This window comes from Syngnathoides biaculeatus, chromosome 5 (assembly GCF_019802595.1).
Source record: "Syngnathoides biaculeatus isolate LvHL_M chromosome 5, ASM1980259v1, whole genome shotgun sequence".
Lineage (NCBI taxonomy): Eukaryota > Metazoa > Chordata > Actinopteri > Syngnathiformes > Syngnathidae > Syngnathoides > Syngnathoides biaculeatus.
The window spans coordinates 18,493,473-18,513,371 of NC_084644.1; the positions used below are offsets into that span (position 1 = coordinate 18,493,473).

The 19,899-nt window shown below is 41.9% G+C and overlaps 2 protein-coding genes across 14 annotated transcripts in view; both read left to right on the top strand.

Moving 5' to 3' along the window:
• Positions 1-1,115: 1,115 nt before the first annotated feature.
• LOC133500264 (V-type proton ATPase subunit C 1-A-like) lies at positions 1,116-19,752 on the top strand. 12 transcript variants are annotated; one of them, XM_061818733.1, is made up of 12 exons: positions 1,520-1,658; positions 2,245-2,402; positions 2,504-3,347; positions 4,938-5,159; positions 5,241-5,318; positions 5,426-5,511; positions 5,720-5,814; positions 5,989-6,080; positions 17,816-17,914; positions 17,994-18,062; positions 18,975-19,067; positions 19,275-19,752. In XM_061818733.1, exons 5-12 carry the CDS (start codon positions 5,245-5,247, stop codon positions 19,318-19,320), a joined length of 654 nt encoding a protein of 217 aa, XP_061674717.1. In that variant the 5' UTR covers positions 1,520-1,658; positions 2,245-2,402; positions 2,504-3,347; positions 4,938-5,159; positions 5,241-5,244; the 3' UTR covers positions 19,321-19,752. The 12 variants fall into 12 exon arrangements, 11 of the variants coding, with proteins under 11 accessions (XP_061674712.1, XP_061674713.1, XP_061674714.1 ...); XM_061818732.1 differs by having other exon boundaries at positions 2,504-2,829; positions 3,267-5,159; XM_061818736.1 differs by having other exon boundaries at positions 2,504-2,571; positions 3,267-5,159.
• The window catches only part of spire1b (spire-type actin nucleation factor 1b), a 58,487-nt gene continuing 58,253 nt past the window's right edge, over positions 19,666-19,899 (top strand). Inside the window, exon 1 of one of the 2 annotated variants that reach the window (XM_061818720.1) lies at positions 19,666-19,806. The gene's annotated coding sequence lies outside the window, so the exon portion shown is untranslated. The remainder of the gene's footprint in view (positions 19,807-19,899) is intronic. The other variant, XM_061818721.1, reaches the window with a different exon arrangement.

Here is a 19,899-nt window from a genome sequence, read left to right on the forward strand (position 1 = left end):
AAAAAAGGGCCATATGGGAGTTTCACAACAAAAAAAGAGGGACGAGTAAGCATGCCACTTAAGTCATCGTCATCACTCATGAATATAATAGTACTCCTACTCAAAAGTAAATAACACAGCATGAGAAAAGTTCTTAAGAAAATCCTTGCCTGTGAATTGATAAGGAGTGGGTAATGGTTGATAATGATTGTGACTCAATGTACAGAAGAGGTCCATGCACAAACACTTGCAGTCACTTATTCTTCCATTGTTATGTATTGCCTAAACAGAAGTGTTATCGGTTTTTGACTGAGAAGATTCAGACAATGGTCTCAGCAGTACCCTGGATTGTAGCTTTTGAGATTGTGTGAGTCCTGATAACATCCCAGCAGACTGGAACTAAGCTAGCCATGGGCAAACTCACCCTGCTGTTTGATGTTGAGGGTTGGCTCCAGGCAGACCAAGCATTGTGTCCCAAACAATGAACCCCAGACCCACTGAACTATAAACATGTCCCTTTGGGGGTGTTTTCCTTGGAATCTGTACTGGAGACACCCAAAGTCAGGAAACCTGAGGCGACTTTTCTAAATTTAGTATCTTTAAAAACTCAAATGTTGCTGACTTGGCACCCAAGAGCATTTGTTCACTTTTCTGATGCATTAATAATGCACTTGGAATGTTGACTGGGCCTGAGGTCTGGGGTGGAGGGCTCATTGTTTCTTGTAAATACATGGAATTTATATTGCTTACCACCCCCCCCCCCAAAAAAAAAAAAAACAAAACCTACAAATTTTGGCCCAAGTTCCCACCCCATCTTTTTAATTCATGACTTTATAACGATGACATCAAAGTCAGAAAAATTAAGGCTAAAAAGGTTGTGTAAATGTGAATGCAAACGTTGCATATTTGGAATCTCACCTGTAAATACGGTATTTTTTCTGGGTATTTGTTACTATAATATGAGAATTAATTTACATTATTTATATGTTACTGCGCTTAACACTTAGTGCACAAAGAATACCACCCCTATGATTAATGTTGTTCCCATTTTGGATTCCGACTTTTGCATTAACGCAGCTAACCGGCAGGTTTCGCTACTGAGTTTCGTCTTTGAGTGTTGGCGGGCATTTCCGCTTCCTTTGGCTGGTCAGCTGACTTTGATGTCACTATCAAGAAACCTCCCGATGGCAACCTACAATGACGATTAAGATTCTATAATTCGACACAAAAGATCGTACTCGTCACGTAACGTTCACGTTTAACTATTCAGGTGAGTAAAGAATTGAAAATACTACTGGAAATTTATATTAACCAATAGGTGTACAAACAGTGGCTAATCTACTGAATTTGGTTTACCTTAACCGTCATGTATTTGTCATTTGGGTTTTTAGGCAACTATTCAAATGTATAAATTAAATATTGTTGTAGAGAGTTGCTTGAGATAAACGAAAAATATTGATTTATTTTTTTTTTTTTTTGCAAATATTATACCGCACTTAAGTCTAAATACAGTTTTTCTCTCATTTTTGTAGGTGGTAGCATTGATTATGACAGAGTTTTGGTTGATCTCTGCTCCGGGAGAAAAGACTTGCCAGCAAACATGGGAAAAAATGATGACAGCCACCACATGCAAAAACAACCTTTCGAGCAACCACAAGTTCAGCATCCCCGACCTGAAGGTTTGTGTGGGTTTATCGACTTCACTGCTCAACCTCCTTTTAAAAAAAAAAAAAAAAAAAAAAGTATTCCTTGACATCTTTTCAATCATTAATTAATTTACAATGATAAGATGCTTGGACTAAAGCAGCACTAACCTGCCACAACATTAGGTACATACTCTAATCGACAAGTTGTCAGTTATTCTGCAATACAGAAAAACTGAATTATTGATGAAACTCTCACAGACTAATTTAAACTGAGCATTGGCATCTGCAGAATTCTTAATACCGCGCTTGTAATGGATTTGAGTCCTGTAATACTAAATTTGCTGTCAGTGAATGTACCGTACTGTTATTTTTGGTGGGATAAGATCACTATTCCTCAACGTTAACTTTACAACACTTAAAAAAACGTTTTTTCATGTAATAATAATTTAAAAAACAATATATATCCACTCACCTAACAACCACTGTCAAGAGTAGGCCAGCTCTGTGTCAGGGAAGCAGTCTTTAAGTAGATCTTTTGTGTGCATGTTGAACTGGTGATTTGGCGAAGTTTTCATCCGGAGCCTCAGCTCATCTGGTTTGGTCCATGTCTGTGCTTAAGGTGAAGTAACCCCATTGACCTTGGTGCTACACTGTGGTGGAGTGTGCTCCTGGAACTTTTAGTAATGCGTGAGTGGCCCAGGACAACGAGGCGCCATCCTAAGTACACAGGATAGTCCCTGTAGGCAGACTGGATCCTAGAAGCTGCTGTTTAAGCTGGTGTTTAAACACAGCCTGCCTAACCTTCACCGCAAAATAGAGCATATGTAATTTCAATTTTTGATAAATGTTTTTTTCTTTGCATGTGTGTCCGTAAATAGGTGGGGACGCTAGACGTCTTAGTTGGGCTCTCTGACGAATTAGCCAAATTAGATTCCTTTGTTGAAAGGTAAGTTATATGGGCAGTTGTGATTTAAATTGTCTATCTGTCTGTCTGTATGCATATCAATATGTGTTATTAATGTTACAAAACAGTCCAGAGAAAAACTCTTATTATATGCAAACATTCCCAACTCTCTGATAGTACTGGTTTAATCCCTTCTCTTCTGTTGTAACAATGAGGAATTTTGCATGGTGCTGATGCTAGCAAGATCTGCTGCCTAAACCTGGCAATTTGCACTGTAGTGGCACACAAGAAGGTCTTTTCGTGAGTAATATTTATAGCCAGTGACCCATGTTCTGCATGTATGTTTGAACGTCAGTTCAAGTCCTTCAGAAATTTTGACATCAAAATGTCGCCCACAGCGTTTATTGTCTGTTTCCTCTGTGGTTATTGTCAAGAATATGTAAGACCAACCTAACATCCCAGTTTGATGTTAGACTGTGTTTAATTCTGTTCCTCATTGAAGTTCCCCATTGATTTGTGGAAAATGAATACTTCACTGCTTTTATCATTGCCACAACGAGAAGAACAAAATTGAAAATCAAACCTAAAAGTGGCTATTGATGTCATGACTTCCCTGAACTGTGTGGTGAAAAATCTCAAACTGTGTGTGGCTGTAGGGTTCTGTAAAATCTTTTTATGTTCAAATGTACTGTATGTGTGTGTAAATTTTTTAAATGTTGGAATGGTCTTGTTTGCAGAATGAATTAAGGGTGAAATTTACACTGGGGTTACTGATGGCGTAGTGGTACACTCGGCTGACTTTGGTGTGAGCAGCATGGGTACAGTTCCCACTCAGCGACTCTACAAATGGTTATCTGTTTGTACACTGCAAAGTATTCTCCCTCTTCCTGGTTTCTGTTTTTTTCCCCCATATCAATCACACACAAAGGTTTCAAATCGTCAAACCAATTTTAATCTCACTCAGACAAACCAAGGAAATACAAAATTCAGTTTTCAAGTGACAATTCAATTTAATAAGGCACAACAAAATCCCAAACCTTTTTGACCCGATGTGAAAGAGTAATTGTCTCCTTGTGATAATTGGTGACGAGTCTTTCACATCACTCTGGAGGAATTTTGTCCCACTCTTCTTTGCAGAATTGTTTCAACTCATCCATATTAGAGGGTTGTCTAGAATAAACTGAGGTTTAAGGTCACACCACAGCATCTTAATTGGATTGAATTAAATCTTAAATAAACCTTAATTTTCTTTTTTCTTGAGCCATTCAGAGTCGGATTTACTTGTGTATTTTGGCTCGTTGTCTTGCTGCATGAGCCAACAGTGCTTGAGTTTGGGGGCACAAACTGATGGCCAGACATTCTGCTTCAGATTTTTCTGGTACACAAGAGCATTCATTCTTCCATCAGTCACAGAAAGTTGTCCTAGTTCTGAGGTAGAAAAGCAGCTGTCACACTGCCACCACAGTGCATCACTGTTGGCATGTTCTTTTTATCAAATGCTGTGCCATGTTTTATGCTCGATATAATGGGCTGCACACCTTCCAAAAAGTTCAATTTTTGACTCATCAGTACACAGAATGTTTGTCCAAAAGTCTTGAGGATCATCAACGTGTTTTTTGGAAAATGTCAGATTAACCTTTGTATTTGCTGACATCAGGGGTTTTTGCCTGGCAACTCTCCCAGGGTTGGCCAACGTCTTTTTTTTATGGTAGAGTCATGAACACTGACTTTAACTGAGGCCTGCAGGTCTTTGTTTTTCGAGGTTTTTTCATGATGTTGATGAGTTCTCGCACTCTTGGAGTAATTTTAGTTGGTTGTCCACTCCTGGGAAGGTTTGCCACCATTCCCATTTTTCACCACTGGTGGATAATGACTGCGACAGTGGTTTGCTGGAGGCTCACACCCTTGGAAATGGCTCTGCAACCTTTTCCAGACTGATGGATTTCAAACACTTTTTTCACATTTGTTCTTTAATTTCTTTGGATACTCGTATGATGCACTGGTTCTTGAAATTCATGTTCTCTGACAGATTAAAGATTTCTTGATAAAACAAGTATGGTGGTAATTAAGTTTGGGTGTGACTTGTGAAGTTGAAGTAACCTTTCCCAAATTTGTGTTTAGTCACAGTGGCTTGTTAGTGACTAATGACTTTTTTTTCAGAGGGTCTGAAAAGTTTGGATTTTTTAATGCCTTAGTGAATTGAACTGTCATTTGAAAACTGCATTTTGTATTGCCTTTGGTTGTCTGAGTAATATTAAAATTGGTTTGATGGAAACATTTGTATTTGATAGTTATGGAAAAAAGAAACACAAATCAGGAGGGGACCAAATACTTTTTCATGCCACTTTGTATGTCCCTTGCGACTGACTGGCAAACCAGTTCAGGCTGTACTACACCATTCACTCCAGGTCAGATGGAATGATCTCCAGTGCCCTGCGACCCTAACCAGGATAAGTGGTGTTGAGAATGGATGGATATTTACGCTGGAGGGCAGCACATCTTCCTCACAGTTATGAGGACCGGGGTTCAAATCTCATCTTTGTCTGTGTGGAGTTCTCATGTTCCCCTCATGCCTGCGTGAATGTTCTCATGGTCCTCCAGGTACCTCCCACATCCCAAATACATGGATGGTAAGTTAATTGGAAACTCGAAATTGGCCATATGTGTGAATGTCATACTGAATGATTTTGTCTATATGTGTCCTGTTATAGACTGATGGCCAGTACAGGGTCTACCCCGCCTCTCACCTATAGTAAGCTGAGAGAGGCGGCAGCACACTCGCACCCCTAGTGAGAATAAGCGGTGTGCAATATGGATGTATTTACACTGGATATGTTCTATCTTCATGCAGTTTGTGCTGGCCCAACATGTTTTGATGGCTCTTAACTGTTCACAGTGTAGTGAAGAAGGTTGCCCAATACATGGTTGATGTGTTGGAAGACAGTCGAGACAAAGTGCAGGAGAATTTATTGGCCAATGGAGGTATAGGAATTGTTATAAACTACTTTTAGTACAAAAAATAAATGTGATTGTCACTTGCCTGTTTTTTCTGCATAATATATTTTACATAATACTGTGACTAAGCAATATCAAAGAGGAAAGACATCTTTCAAGACTGTACATTGCACCTTGATTTATTATAATTTATATCTGACAAGTGTTTTTCTTACTTTGAATTTTTTTTTAACAGTTGACCTTGTCACCTATATTACACGGTTTCAATGGGACATGGCCAAGTACGTTATCAAGCAATCACTTAAAAACATCTCTGAAATAATCTCAAAGGTAGGAGAAGTCTTTAGTTTAATACTGTATGATGTAAAAAATCTTGAATTTCAGAGCCTTATTTTTGTAGAATTTACCTTAGTAGGTTAATGGTGGGACGACCTCCAACAGTGTGCTGCTTTGACATTAAGTGTTCTAAATTAGGATGTTTTTTTTTAAATTCTTCTTTTACAGCAAATCATGCAGATTGACAACGACTTGAAGAACCGAGCATCGTCTTATAACAACCTGAAAGGAAACCTACAGAACCTTGAAAGGAAAAATGCGTAGGTGAATTTTCTAATAAATAAATGAAATAAATCAATAAGTATTACTTTTTTACAATGTAATTGGAAATTTGAGAACTATCTTGGATAACATTAAAGAAACGGGGTAAATAAACTTACTATGGAGATGAAGTATATTCTCCTCGTAGCAGCAGTACCCACAATTGTTAGCGAAGATGGCAATACTAGATGAAAAATTATGCAATACATTACAATACTCTATAGAGCTCGTGCACCTACGTCATAAAATTACGTGACTTGCCATATTCCTGGTCAAACAAAGCATTGTTCAACGCTAAGTCTGTTGAGACAAAACGAAAATGTCTCATACCATGACGCCCAGAGTTTTGTCCGATACCATTAAACTTTTAGAAAGCGATAATAAACAAAGGTACGTGGAAAAATGGGAGACACTTGGCATAGAGGACCCATATTTAATACCGAAATCGATGTTTTCGCCGATAAGAAATTAGACTGTTAATTCGCTTCCGCTTGTCTTGGACAACTGGATATACCCATGGATCTGGTGAGTCAGTTGTCGAGATTTACACAGAAAAAACACGTGACCCTTTGCCGAAATCCATCGATCTTTTCAGGTGGTATTCAATACAAATGCCAATATTTAAATAAATTACATAACTGTCATTCATTAACTATGATTGGAAAAAAAAATGACGGAGTCGTCTCCACGGAACGTACACGGAAGCGATTGCGGCCACACGTTAAGCTCTCTGCTGCGAAAGACTTTATTTATTTTTTTAATTTGGCATTCTAAATACTTCTTGGTAATTTGAGATTAAGAAGAATTAATTCCTACCTGAAATGAAGTGATTGTGTGTATTTTGGTTGGCCACCATCCATCTTGTTTAATTGCCGAAATCCATCGATATTTTCTGGTCTTTTCAGCTGGTATTCCATAGAATGATCTCTTTGAATATCTGTCTCGTCTCTTGTAACAACCAACAGCACAACAGGTCCCAGATGATAAAAGGCAGTTTTAGTAAATGATTTGATATGACTATTAAAAGTCAAGTCAAAATCTATCTGAACACCAAGGTTTCAGACTTGGTTATTGCTTTTTAAAGATAATCAGTCCAGATATTTACAAACAGCAATCTTCTTTTCTTTATTCACAAAAACAATTGATTTATTTGAAGAAAATTGTTTCATTCACTTATCTGCTTTAGACAGAACACCTCAGTTGAAGTGTAGTCATCCAGTGACACTGTTAATTACAATGGTACCTCTGCTTACGAATGTCTGTCGTAACAAAAAATTCTACTTTTGAAAGGCTTCATTGGAAAAATATTGTCTTTATTAAGAAGGAAATTCAGGATTCGAAAGGAAAAAATAGGCGCTGTATTCCCCAAATTCCACTGAATGGAAACATTCTATAATTTGGTTTGTGTGGTGCTGTCGCATCTTACTGGCATCCCATTGGCCAGGATGGACGTCAATCTATATCCTTGATGCACTTCCTGTTTCTTGGTTTGTGTGGCACGATCGAGCTGCTCTCCCATTGGCTATTGCTGTGGCATCTTCCTGGCATCCCATTACCCAGGCTTTTTGATTACCTTGGACACTCGGCTGTCACACGCTGTCACAAGCTAACTTTTTAGTTTGTGTTTTTTGCAAGTTCATTCATCTTTCTTCACCATGGGCCCCAAGAAACCTTAGCGTCTGGGATCGAACCTGGGTCCTCAGAACTGTGAGGCCGACGCTTTACCAGCTGAGCCACTGTGCCGCCGGATTACTGTATTTAAATGTAAAATGCGCTTCTACTTACAAAAAATTCATTTTACGAAACGACTTCCGCAACGGATTAATTTCATAAGTAGAGGTACCGCTGGAAACTGTGTGTCATCTGCATAGCTATGATTGTCAAAATTAAAGTTCTGATGAATTTGACCCAAGTGTAGCATATATTGTACAGGGTGAAAAAGAGGGGTCCAAAAACTGACCCTTGGGGGACCCCATAACTCATTGCCATTTGTTGAGCTTGAGCACTTCAAGTGTTTACTAAATAACTGTTTTCCTCCAGGTTGGACCTGAACCACATAAAGCCCAAGTGTCATTCCTATAAACATTCTAAAATAGATTTTTGAATGAAAAATACAAATAACATTATTCACTTTGCATTTTGTTCTTGGTAGATATTGAATTTCACACCTACTTAGCAATAACTAAGTTCTGTGAAGGAGAAGTATTCTTGAGGGCCAAGGGCCTACATATTACTCGTGTGTGAATGCAATGCATGTTTCTCAAAATCTGTATTTTCTTTCAGCCCACGAAAGCAACTAAAACTGAACTGAATCCCGCCCCCTCAGTACTCTATAATGAATCCGTCTTAATCTTTATTTCATTGTTTCACATATTCGGTTTGCACTTGCTTTTGTCATCCCCTCGAAAGTGATCGTTATGTGCACTTGTTTGCAAAAACGAAACGAAAATAATAATCTACACTTTTCGTTGGTGTAATCAACATAATTTAACACAACGCTGACTGGAATCACATGAATGAATACAATCGACAGCATTCATTAAGAAATTAAAGGAGAAGTCTGGTCGTTTGGATTAACAATGTATCCGATAGGTCATGTCATATGTACTGTACCTTATTACCCTTAGTACCCTATTATTTAATGGTGTCGTCATGAGCCATGGTTAGTGACACCTGTCACCGCTCTCAGCTGTTTAGCATTGGGACTGTAATTTGATGATGTATTTAATGGTCAAGTGTCATCCCTATAAACATTCTAAAATAGATATTGTAATTCTTCTTCTTTTCCTTTCGGCTTGTCCCGTTAGGGGTCGCCACAGCGTGTCATCTTTTGCCATCTTAGCCTATCTCCTGCATCTTCCTCTCTAACCCCAACTGCCCTCATGTCTTCCCTCACCACATCCACAAACCTTCTCTTTGGTCTTCCTCTCGCTTTTGCCTGGGAGCTCCATCCTCAGCATCCTTCTACCAATATACTCACTCTCTCGCCTCTCAACATGTCCAAGCCATCGAAGTCTGCTCTCTCGAATCTTGTCTCCAAAACATCCAGCTTTGGCTGTCCCTCTAATGAGCTCATTTCTAATCCTATCCAACCTGGTCACTCCGAGCGAGAACCTCAACATCTTCATTTCTGCCACCTCCAGTTCAGCTTCCTGTTGTTTCTTCAGTGCCACCGTCTCTAATCCGTACATCATGGCCGGCCTCACCACTGTTTTGTAAACTTTGCCCTTCATCCTAGCAGACACTCTTCTGTCACATAACACACCAGACACCTTTCGCCAGCTGTTCCAACCTGCTTGGAGCCGTTTCTTCACTTCCTGGCCACACTCTCCATTGCTCTGTATTGTTGACCCCAAGTATTTGAAGTCGTCCACCCTCGCTATCTCTTTTCCCTGTAGCCTCACTCTTCCCCCTCTACTTTTCTCATTCACGCACATATATTCTGTTTTACTTCAGCTAATCTTCATTCCTCTCCTTTCCAGTGCATGTCTCCATCTTTCCAATTGTTCCTCTGCATGCTCCCTGCTTTCACTGCATATGACAATATCATCTGCGAACATCATGGTCCAAGGGGATTCCAGTCTAACCTCATCTGTCAGCCTATCCATTACCACTGCAAACAGGAAGGGGCTCAGAGCTGATCCCTGATGCAGTCCCACCTCCACCTTAAATTCCTCTGTCACACCTAAGGCACACCTCACCATTGTTCTGCTGCCATCATACATGTCCTGTACTATTTTAACATACTTCTCTGCCACACCAGAGTTACGCATGCAGTACCACAGTTCCTCTCTTGGTACTCTGTCATAGGCTTTCTCTTGATCCACAAAGACACAATGTAGCTCCTTCTGACCTTCTCTGTACTTTTCCACGAGCATCCTCAAGGCAAATAATGCATCTGTGGTACTCTTTCTAGGCATGAAACTATACTGTTGCTCGCAGATACTTACTTCTGTCCTGAGTCTAGCCTCCACTACTCTTTCCCATAACTTCATTGTGTGGCTCATCAACTTTATTCCTCTATAGTTCCCACAGCTCTGAACATCCCCTTTGTTCTTAAAAATGGGAACTAGAACACTTTTCCTCCATTCTTCAGGCATCTTTTCGCCCGCTAGTATTCTGTTGAATAAGTTGGTCAAAAACTCCACAGCCATCTCTCCAAATTGCTTCCATACCTCTACCGGTATGTCATCAGGACCAACTGCCTTTCCATTTTTCATCCTTTGTAGTGCCTTTCTGACTTCCCCCTTAGTAATCATTTCCACTTCCTGGTCCTTCACTCTTGCCTCTTCAACTCTTCCTTCTCTCTCATTTTCTTCATTCATCAACTTCTCAAAGTATTCTTTCCATCTATTTAGCACACTACCGGCACCAGTCAACACATTTCCATCTCTATCCTTAATCACCCTAACCTTCTGCACATCCTTCCCATCTCTATCCCTCTGTCTGGCCAACCTGTAGAGATCCTTTTCTCCTTCTTTCGTGTCCAACCTGGTGTACATGTCTTCATATGCCTCTTGTTTAGCCTTTGCCACCTCTACCTTTGCCCTACGTCGCATCTCGATGTACTCCTTTCGCCTCTCCTCAGTCCTCTCAGTATCCCACTTCTTCTTCGCTAATCTCTTTCCTTGTATGATTCCCTGTATTTTGGGGTTCCACCACCAAGTCTCCTTCTCCCCTTTCCTACCAGATGACACACCAAGTACTCTCCTGCCTGTCTCTCTGATCACCTTGGCTGTCGTCGTCCAGTCTTCCGGGAGCTTCGGTTGTCCATCGAGAGCCTGTCTCACCTCTTTCCGGAAGGCCGCACAACATTCTTCCTTTCTCAGCTTCCACCACATGGTTCTCTGCTCTACCTTTGTCTTCTTAATCTTCCAACCCACCACCAGAATCATCCTACATACTACCATCCTATGCTGTCGAGCTACACTCTCCCCTACCACTACTTTACAGTCAGTAACCTCCTTCAGATTACATCGTCTGCACAAAATATAATCCACCTCCGTGCTTCTACCTCCGCTCTTGTAGGTCACTATATGTTCCTCCCTCTTCTGGAAATAAGTGTTCACTACAGCCATCTCCATCCTTTTTGCAAAGTCCACCACCATCTGCCCTTCAAAGTTCCTTTCCTGGATGCCGTACTTACCCATCACTTCTTCATCGCCCCTGTTTCCTTTACCAATATGTCCATTACAATCTGCACCAATCACAACTCTCTCGCTGTCTGGGATGCTCAGAACTACTTCATCTAGTTCCTTCCAGAATTTCTCTTTCAACTCTAGGTCACATCCTACCTGTGGTGCATAGCCGCTAACCACATTATACATAACACCCTCAATTTCAAATTTTAGTCTCATCACTCGATCTGATACTCTTTTCACCTCCAAGACATTCTTAGCCAGCTCTTCCTTTTAAAATAACCCCTACTCCATTTCTCTTCCATCTACTCTGTGGTAGAATAATTTAAACCCTGCTCCCAAACTTCTAGCCTTACTACCTTTCCACCTGCTCTCTTGGATGCACAGAATATCAACCTTTCTCCTAATCATCATGTCAACCAACTCCTGTGCTTTTCCTGTCATAGTCCCAACATTCAAAGTCCCTACACTCAGTTGTAGGCTCTGTGCATTCCTCTTTTTCTTCTGACGCTGGATCCGGTTTCCTCCTCTTCTTTGTCTTCGACCCACAGTAGCTGAATTTCCACCGACGCCCTGCAGGTTAGCAGTGCCGGGGGCGGGCGTTGTTAACCCAGGCCACGACCGATCCGGTATGGGATTCTTTAGATGAACGCTCATATTTGTTTGGCACAGTTTTTACGCCGGATGCCCTTCCTGACACAACCCTCTGCATTTATCCGGGCTTGGGACCGGCCTACAGATTGCACTGGTTTGTGCCCCCATAGGGCTGCATTAAAATATAGATAGATATTGTAATGAAAAATACATATAACATTATTCACTTCAATGTCGATACGAAAAAATAAATGTGAGCGGAGAGCACGTCATCCATGCGCAAAGTTGCAGAAGTGTCATTCTACGATACCCAAGTGGTCGCCATATTAGCTGCATCCTCCGTCCGTGACGTCACCCGGACATTCGCCAATGAAAAAATGCGGTGCACCTTAACTATGGGAGACGAACACGCCCCTTCTGACAAGGAAGCTCTTTTCGAAAAGGAGAAAACCACACAACCAAGTGAAGTTACCGGGGCAATATTACACTGTTGTTTCGAGCCCTCAGGCCAGTATTACACCAATGTTTCGAGCCATATTTAAATGATATCCGATCACTGCCAAACCGCATCCCTGTCCGATCCACTTCTGCGGCGGGGATGACCCATCGCTGTTCATCGCAGCCGGCCGGTGTGGCTTATGACGGAGCCGAGCGGTGCTGCTTTAGGGGGTTGTTCATAGACACCGCAGTACGCTATGAACAACACAGTCGAGCTGGGGCGCTTTACTGCGCACACGCGGCTGAGTGCCGCATTCTCGGCTGGGTTCTTCAGAGCCCAACGCGCACCCTTCGCAGAAGCTGTGACCGCCGAACGCGGCGCCTCAGCCGGTGTGGCTGATTTTCGGCGTCATGGTGGCATATAATGGAGCTGAGCCGTAGTGCTTTTAGGGGGTTGTTCATAGCCGCCGCAGTACGCGATGAACACCGTCGAGCTCACGGCTGAGTGAGGCATTCTTTGCTGGGTTCTTAATATTCACCGCTGTCCGCGCAGCAGCCCGACGCCGTCCGACGCGCACATCGACATATCTCGTACGCGGATCTTTTGTTACGTTATGAGAGACTGATTACGTGGTCCGCCCCAAACTATTATTTTTTTTACACACCTACCTGTTATTTGGAACCCACGGAGCTCTCGTCCTCTGCACCCGTGCAATCCTGTTTTTACAACGAACCGGGTCTCTTGCAAACTTATGAAGGGTAAATCCATTCTCCTGAGTGTTCAAGCAATGTCCAGCAATGCAATGAGCCGGCATTTTGGCTAACACGAAGAAAGAACGAGCTAACTTCCCAAAGCTAAAACTAATGGAAACAAATGAGTCCACTTGGAGGCGCCGCTGTCCTTCACGTCACTTCCTGCTTCTTCTCGAAAACAAATACCTCGAGAGGATTTTCATGTTGGGAGTTACAAAAAGCTGTATATGTCAAAATCACATTTTGTGGTGAAAAACGCATGAGCCCATATTGCCTGCCGTTTTTTCATTAATAACATACGAAAAATCATCCATTTCATGACGGTAGCCCTTTAAGGACTTTTTAGCCCTGCCCACGTTTCCAACCTTCATTTTCTTTCAGCTTGTCCCGTTAGGGGTTGCCACACCCCCTCATCCTTTTCCATGCAAGCCTATCTCCAGCATCTTTCTCTGTAACACCAACAGCATTCATGTCTTCCCTTCCAACATCAATCAACTTTGTCTTTGGTTTTCTTCTTGGTCTTTTGCCTGGCAGCTCCATCACCCTTCTACCAATATACTCACTCTCTCTTCTCTCAACATGTCCAAACCACTTAAATCTGCTTTCTCTTTATTGCCAAAAGATCCAACTTTGCCTATCTCTCTGATGATTTTATATCTAATCCTATCCAACCTGCTTACTCCTAGAGAGAAGCTCAACATCTTAATTTCTATCACCTCCAGCTCTGCTTCCTGTTGTCTCTTCAGGGCCACGGTTTCAGACCATGGCTGGCCTCACCACTGTTTTATAAACTTTGCCCTTCATCTTAGCACAGACTCTTCTGTCACATAACACATCTTGACACCTTCTGCCAACTGCTTCAACCTACATGGACCAGTTTCTTCACTTCCTTACCACAACCACCATTCCCCTGGATTGTTGACCCCAAGTATTTGAAGTAGTTCACACTCGCAATCTCTTCTTCCTGTAGCCTCACAGTTCCCCCGCCACCTCTTTGTCATGCACATATAATTTGCCTTACTTTGGACAATCTTCATTCCTCTCCTTTCCAGTGCATGCCTCCACCTTTCTAATTGTTCCTCCATATCCTCCCTGCTTTCACTGCAGATCGCAATGTCATTTGTGGACATCATGATCCAAGGGGATTCCAATCCAACCTCATCTGTCAGCCTATCCATTACCACTGCAAACATGAAGGGGGTCAGAGCTGATCCCTGATCGTCCCACCTCCACTTTAAATTCTTCTGTCACACCTATAGCACACCTCACCACTGTACTGCTGCCCTCATACACGTCTTGTTCAATTGTAACTTACTTCTCTGTCACACCAGACTTATGCATGCAGTACCACAGTTCCTCTCTTGGAACTCTGTCGTAGGCTTTCTCTAGGTCTACAAAGACGCAATGGAGTTCCTTCTGACCTTCTTTTTACTTTTCCACGAGCATCCTTAAGGCAAATAATGCATCTGTGGTACTCTTTCTGGCATGAAGCCAAACTTGATCCAAAAAGACACAATCTAGCCGCTTCTGACTTTCTTTGTACTTTTCCATGACCATCATCAAGGCAAAGAAGCCCTTTGTTACTTTTTCTCGCCATGAAACCATATTGTTGCTCGCAAATACATCTGTCCTGAAGCCTGCCTCCAGTACTCTTTCCCATAACGTCATTGTTTGACTCATCAAGTTTATTCCTCTATACTTCCCACAGCTCTGAACATCGTCTTTGTTCTTAAAAATGGGAAAGAGCAGACTTTTCCTCCATTCTTCAGGCATCTTCTTACCCACTAGTTTTCTATTTAAGAAGTTGGTCAAAACTCCACAGCCACCTCTCCAAATTGCTTCCATACCATCATAAGTATCTCATCAGGACCAACTGCCTTTCCATTTTTCATCCTTTGTAGTGCCTTTCTAAAATTTCCCTTACTAATTATTGCCACTTCCTGGTGCAACAGACTCATCCTTCTCTCTCATTTTATTCATTCAGCAACTTCTCAAAGTATTCTTTCCATCTATTTAGCATACGACTGGCACCAGTCAACACATTTCCATATCTATCTGACGTCACCCGAACCTACTGCTCATCCTTCCCATCTCTATACCCCTGTCTCTGTAAAAATCCTTTCCCCTTTCTTTAATGTCCATCCTGGTCTCTTTGTCATCATATACCTCTTGTTTAGTCTTCGGCACCTCTACCTTTGCCCAACGTTGCAGCTCAATGTATTCCTTTTCCCCCTCTCCACAGTTCTGTGTAGCGATTTCTTTGTCGGACTTCCTGTGCTTTGAGGTTCCACCACTAAGTCTTCTTCTCACCTTTCCTACCAGAAGGCACGCCCAAGTACTCTCATCCGTATCTTTCTGATCATTTTGGCTGTAATAGTCTAGTCCTCCTAGCTCCTCCTGTCCACCTAGAGCCTGTCTCACCTCTTTCCGAAAGGCTGCAAAACACTCTTCCTTACTCATCTTCCACCATGTGATTCTCAGGAGGGGGTTCTTCAATCCAATCACGCCCTTCCAGGTCTCACTGTTGTTGCCCATGTGGGCATTGAAGTCTCTCACCAGAATGATGGAGTCTCCAGAGGGGGGGCTCTCCAGCACTCCCTCTAAGGACTCCAAAAAGCGTGGGTACTCTGAACTGCTGTTTGCAGCATAAGCACAAACAACAGTCAGGACCTGCCTCCCTACCTGAAGGCAGAGGGAGGCTACACTCTCATCCAGCAGGGTAAACTCCAACGTGCAGGCGCCGAGCTTGGAGGCAATAAGTATACCCACACCTACTTGGCGTCTCTCACCGTAACTCCAAATTGGAACACAGTCCAACCCCCCTCAAGAGGACTGGTACCAGAGTCCGAGTGGTGCGTAGAGGCGAGTCTGATATCTAGTCAGAACTTCTCGACCTCATGCAACAACTCAGGCTCCTTCCCTGCCAAAGAGGTGATATTCCATGTCCCTAGAGCTAGTTTCGGGGTTTGGATCGCCAAGCTTCTGGGCTTTAGTCACCGACCACCTCACGTCGCAGCCGAGCCCCATGGGTGCAGGCCTGGCCACCAGGCGCTCGCCTTCGAGCCCCACCTCCAGGCTTGGCTCCAGAGGGAGGCCCAGGTGACCCGTGTCCGCGCAAGGTAAACCAAGATCCAATTTTTGTACTCGTCATACAAGGTTTTGGAGTTGTACTTTGTCTGGTCCCTCACCTAGGACCTGTTTGACATGGTTGACCCCTACCAGGGGCATGAAGCCCTCGACAACTTAGCTCCTAGGATCATCGGGACGCACAAACCCCTCCACCACAATAAGGTGACTGCTTGAGGAGGGAAATATATATATTCATGTTCATTTACATTCATTTACAACTACAACTAAACAAACGAACAAAGATAAGATCTTTGTTCAGATATTGTGCTGCTTTGGTGTGACTGCTGGGCTTCCTGCATATGCCGGCTGTCATATCTTCCTGCTGTCACGTCAAGTGGTGTTAAACATTCTGAAGAGGTGAATGGTGATCACTGAATGTGCATAAGGTTTGAGGGAAGAAGTTAAAAACTTTGACTTCATAAGAAGACATGATACACCTTTTTGAGACAAATAACATATAGTTCAATTGGAGACTTGTAATTTATTTTCTCAAGTCACGAAAGCTGCAAGATAACGATGAAAGAGCCGCATGCAGCTCCAGAGCCGCAGGTTGCCAATCCCCGCTTTAGATGAACGCTCATATTTGTTTGGCAAAGTTTTTAGCCGGATACCCTTCCTGACGCAACCCTCCGCGTTGATCTGGATTTGGGACCGGCCTATAGATTGCACTGGATTGTTCCCACATATGGCTGCATGATTTTCCACATTTCCAATCTGTTCAGGAAAATAATTTGATCTACCATATTAAAAGCTGCAAAAGATCTATCTGATTGGGGCAGCCAGGGCCCCAGTGTGTTTAATGAGATTTCACAGTTGGATGGTGATTAGTGATTTCCAGGATTTTTTTGAGAGCTATCAATACTGTGTCATTGGTAACACAGAGTACTTTAGTGTTCTTTTCATTGGTAACACAGAGTACTTTGGTGTTATTTTCACCGCAAAAACATTGCACATCCTTGACAGCTCCTTAATCAACTATTAATGTTTGGGGTCCCAATCTTGTATGATTTAATTACATACCTTTCAGTGGCAGTGGGGGATTAGTATTCTTGGCCAAGGTCTTGTAAAAGTCGGTCAAATCTACTTCTCACGTCATAGCTGGTATCAGGGTTGTCCACGTAAAACAAGCATTACCTGGTCATGAGCGATACAACTGGAAATGTCTTGTGGTTCATACCATTTAATATGAAGACTATACACCAGCACACTGTGAAAGCTTGGCTCACACATCCACTTATGTGGAAGCCATTAAGAGAAAGTTGATGTTCCCTACAAAGGTAATACATGGACTTTAAAATGTAGTTATAGGTTTTTACAAGGTTGACTTTTTCTGTCAATGCCAAAGAACCCACCATATCACCATGCAAAATTAAAAAAGCAACCCAAAATTGTTTTTTTTCTTTTCAAATTATTTTGAGGACAAATTCATAGGGAGGGCCAAGGCAAGTCTTAGGTGAACTTGAGCCATGTAAAATTGGGCCATGCCTGGCCTCAACACTGGAAAGGACTCATCCTTGTTGTGTAATTTTGTCATGATCTTATCTTATTCATCGGTCAAGCTTCAAGAATCACTCATAATGACTGTGACTTTGTCACTTTGATAAAGGTCACCACAGCTTTGCAATGCTTTGTCAACACCGACCTCACGCACAGGTTTTTATTATACCGCTTTCTGCCGTTAGAGGGAGCCTTCTCACGAGGAGCCTCGCTGACATTGTCAAGAAGGAAGACTTTGTTCTTGACTCTGAGTACCTTATCACCTTAGTGACTGTTGTTCCAAAGTGAGTACCATAATCATCTTCATTAAGGCACGGGACTTGTAAAGTATGGCTAAAAATGGGCTTTCTGTCACACTTTCAGAACATTTTATGCTGACTGGCAGAAAACATATGAAACACCTGCTGAGATGGTGGAGCCCCGATCCTCAAAGTAAGTACAGTGGTACTACTACTTACTCATATCTCTAGTAACGAAAAATTCAGGTTGCGAAACGCCTCCTCGGTAAAACATTGTCTCTAGTTATGAAGGAAATTTGAGGATACAAAAGGAAATAAATAGGCGTGGGATTCGCACCCCCCAAATTCCACTGAACTTAAACATCCTGTATCTTAGTTTGTGTGGCGCGATAGAGCTGTTCTCCCATTGACTATTGCCCTCGCATCTTCCTGGTATCCCATTGGCGAAGAGGGACCTCAATTTTTACCCATGATGCATTTCATTTCCCTTGGACACTCGACTGTCACCAAATCAAACTAACGCTTTCCACACACTGTCACATGCTTGCACACATTGGTAAAGTACAACTTTTAAGTGAGTTTTTCGTTTGTGATTTTGCAAGTTTTTTCATCTTTAGTCACCATTGGCCCCATGAACCTTTAGTTGAATTAAGTTGTGTGCTTGTGTACATTCGTACGTGTTTCCTCTCAGCTTTCAAACATTTACCTCATCCGTCACCCACGATGTGTTTTGCTTCTCAGTCACCCTTCTCTTTGCATAGTTGCCCAAAGGTAAAAGAACATTTTTATTATTATTTACATTATGTACTTTGAATGTTTACTTTTGGTGGGGGGATAGGAATGGATTACGCGATTTACATATAAAAAGCGCTTCTACTTACAAAAAAAAAAAAAATCACGTTAGGAAACTACTTCTGGAACTAATTAATTTCGTAAGTAGAGGTACCACTATAATACCTATATATGTTATGTATAACATCTTGCTGTCTAAATTATTTAAATTCTGTGTGTTTTTGAGTTTTAGTGTATGATTTCACATTTTTTAGATATACATGTACTTGGGTTATTGTCTTTATAGCATAATAACATTTATATAATCTACCAGTCTTTTATTTGAGGACACTGACAGTGGATTGTTCAGCGTGACTCTGTTTCGGAAAGCTATCGATGACTTCAAACACAGAGCCAGAGAGAACAAGTAAGGTCTTCAACTGTGTTGAGATGACTAGGACAATAACCTGTCATACTTTGTTTAGGTGGAGAAGAAAGTAATTGAAACCTGTCTGTGAATGATTGAATTATTATTTTTTTTATTTTAGAAAGCACTTGGAGTAGCTTGAATTCACTCTTTTCATTACAAATTTTAATACAGGATATTTAATCAACCTTAACATGCTGTTTTTACGTTCTCAGTGAGAGACTTTCAGTACAATGAAGAGGAGATGACGTGACTATCTACAGATAAAAAGAAGCAATTTGTAGGTGGGACAAAGTATTACCTGTGGTGTTTACCACATATCTTTGGACATATCCAGAAGCGAGAAAGTGAGTATATTGGTAGAAGGGTGCTGAGGATGGAGCTGCCAGGTAAAAGAGCGAGAGGAAGACCAAAGAAAAGGTTGATGGATGTTGTGAGAAAGACATGAGGGCAGTGGGTCTTAGAGAGGAAGATGCACGCGATAGGCTTAGATGGAAATAGATGACACGCTGTGGCAACCCCTAACGGGACAAGCCGAAAGGAAAAGAAGAAGTTGAGCACATATCTTCCATATTCAATTATGTTCAATAAGAAATATCTTTTATTTTGTTTGTAACCTGAACTGTACTTGTATGATGTAGGGACCACTCGTTCGATGGCTGAAAGTAAACTTCAGTGAAGCCTTCATCGCTTGGATCCATATCAAAGCACAGAGGGTCTTTGTGGAATCTGTTCTAAGGTGCTATGTCTGACAAAGGTGGACTACAATGTCCCAACAGCACTTGGATTACATTCAGTAATTTCAACAGTTTCCAAACATTTTTTGTGTTGT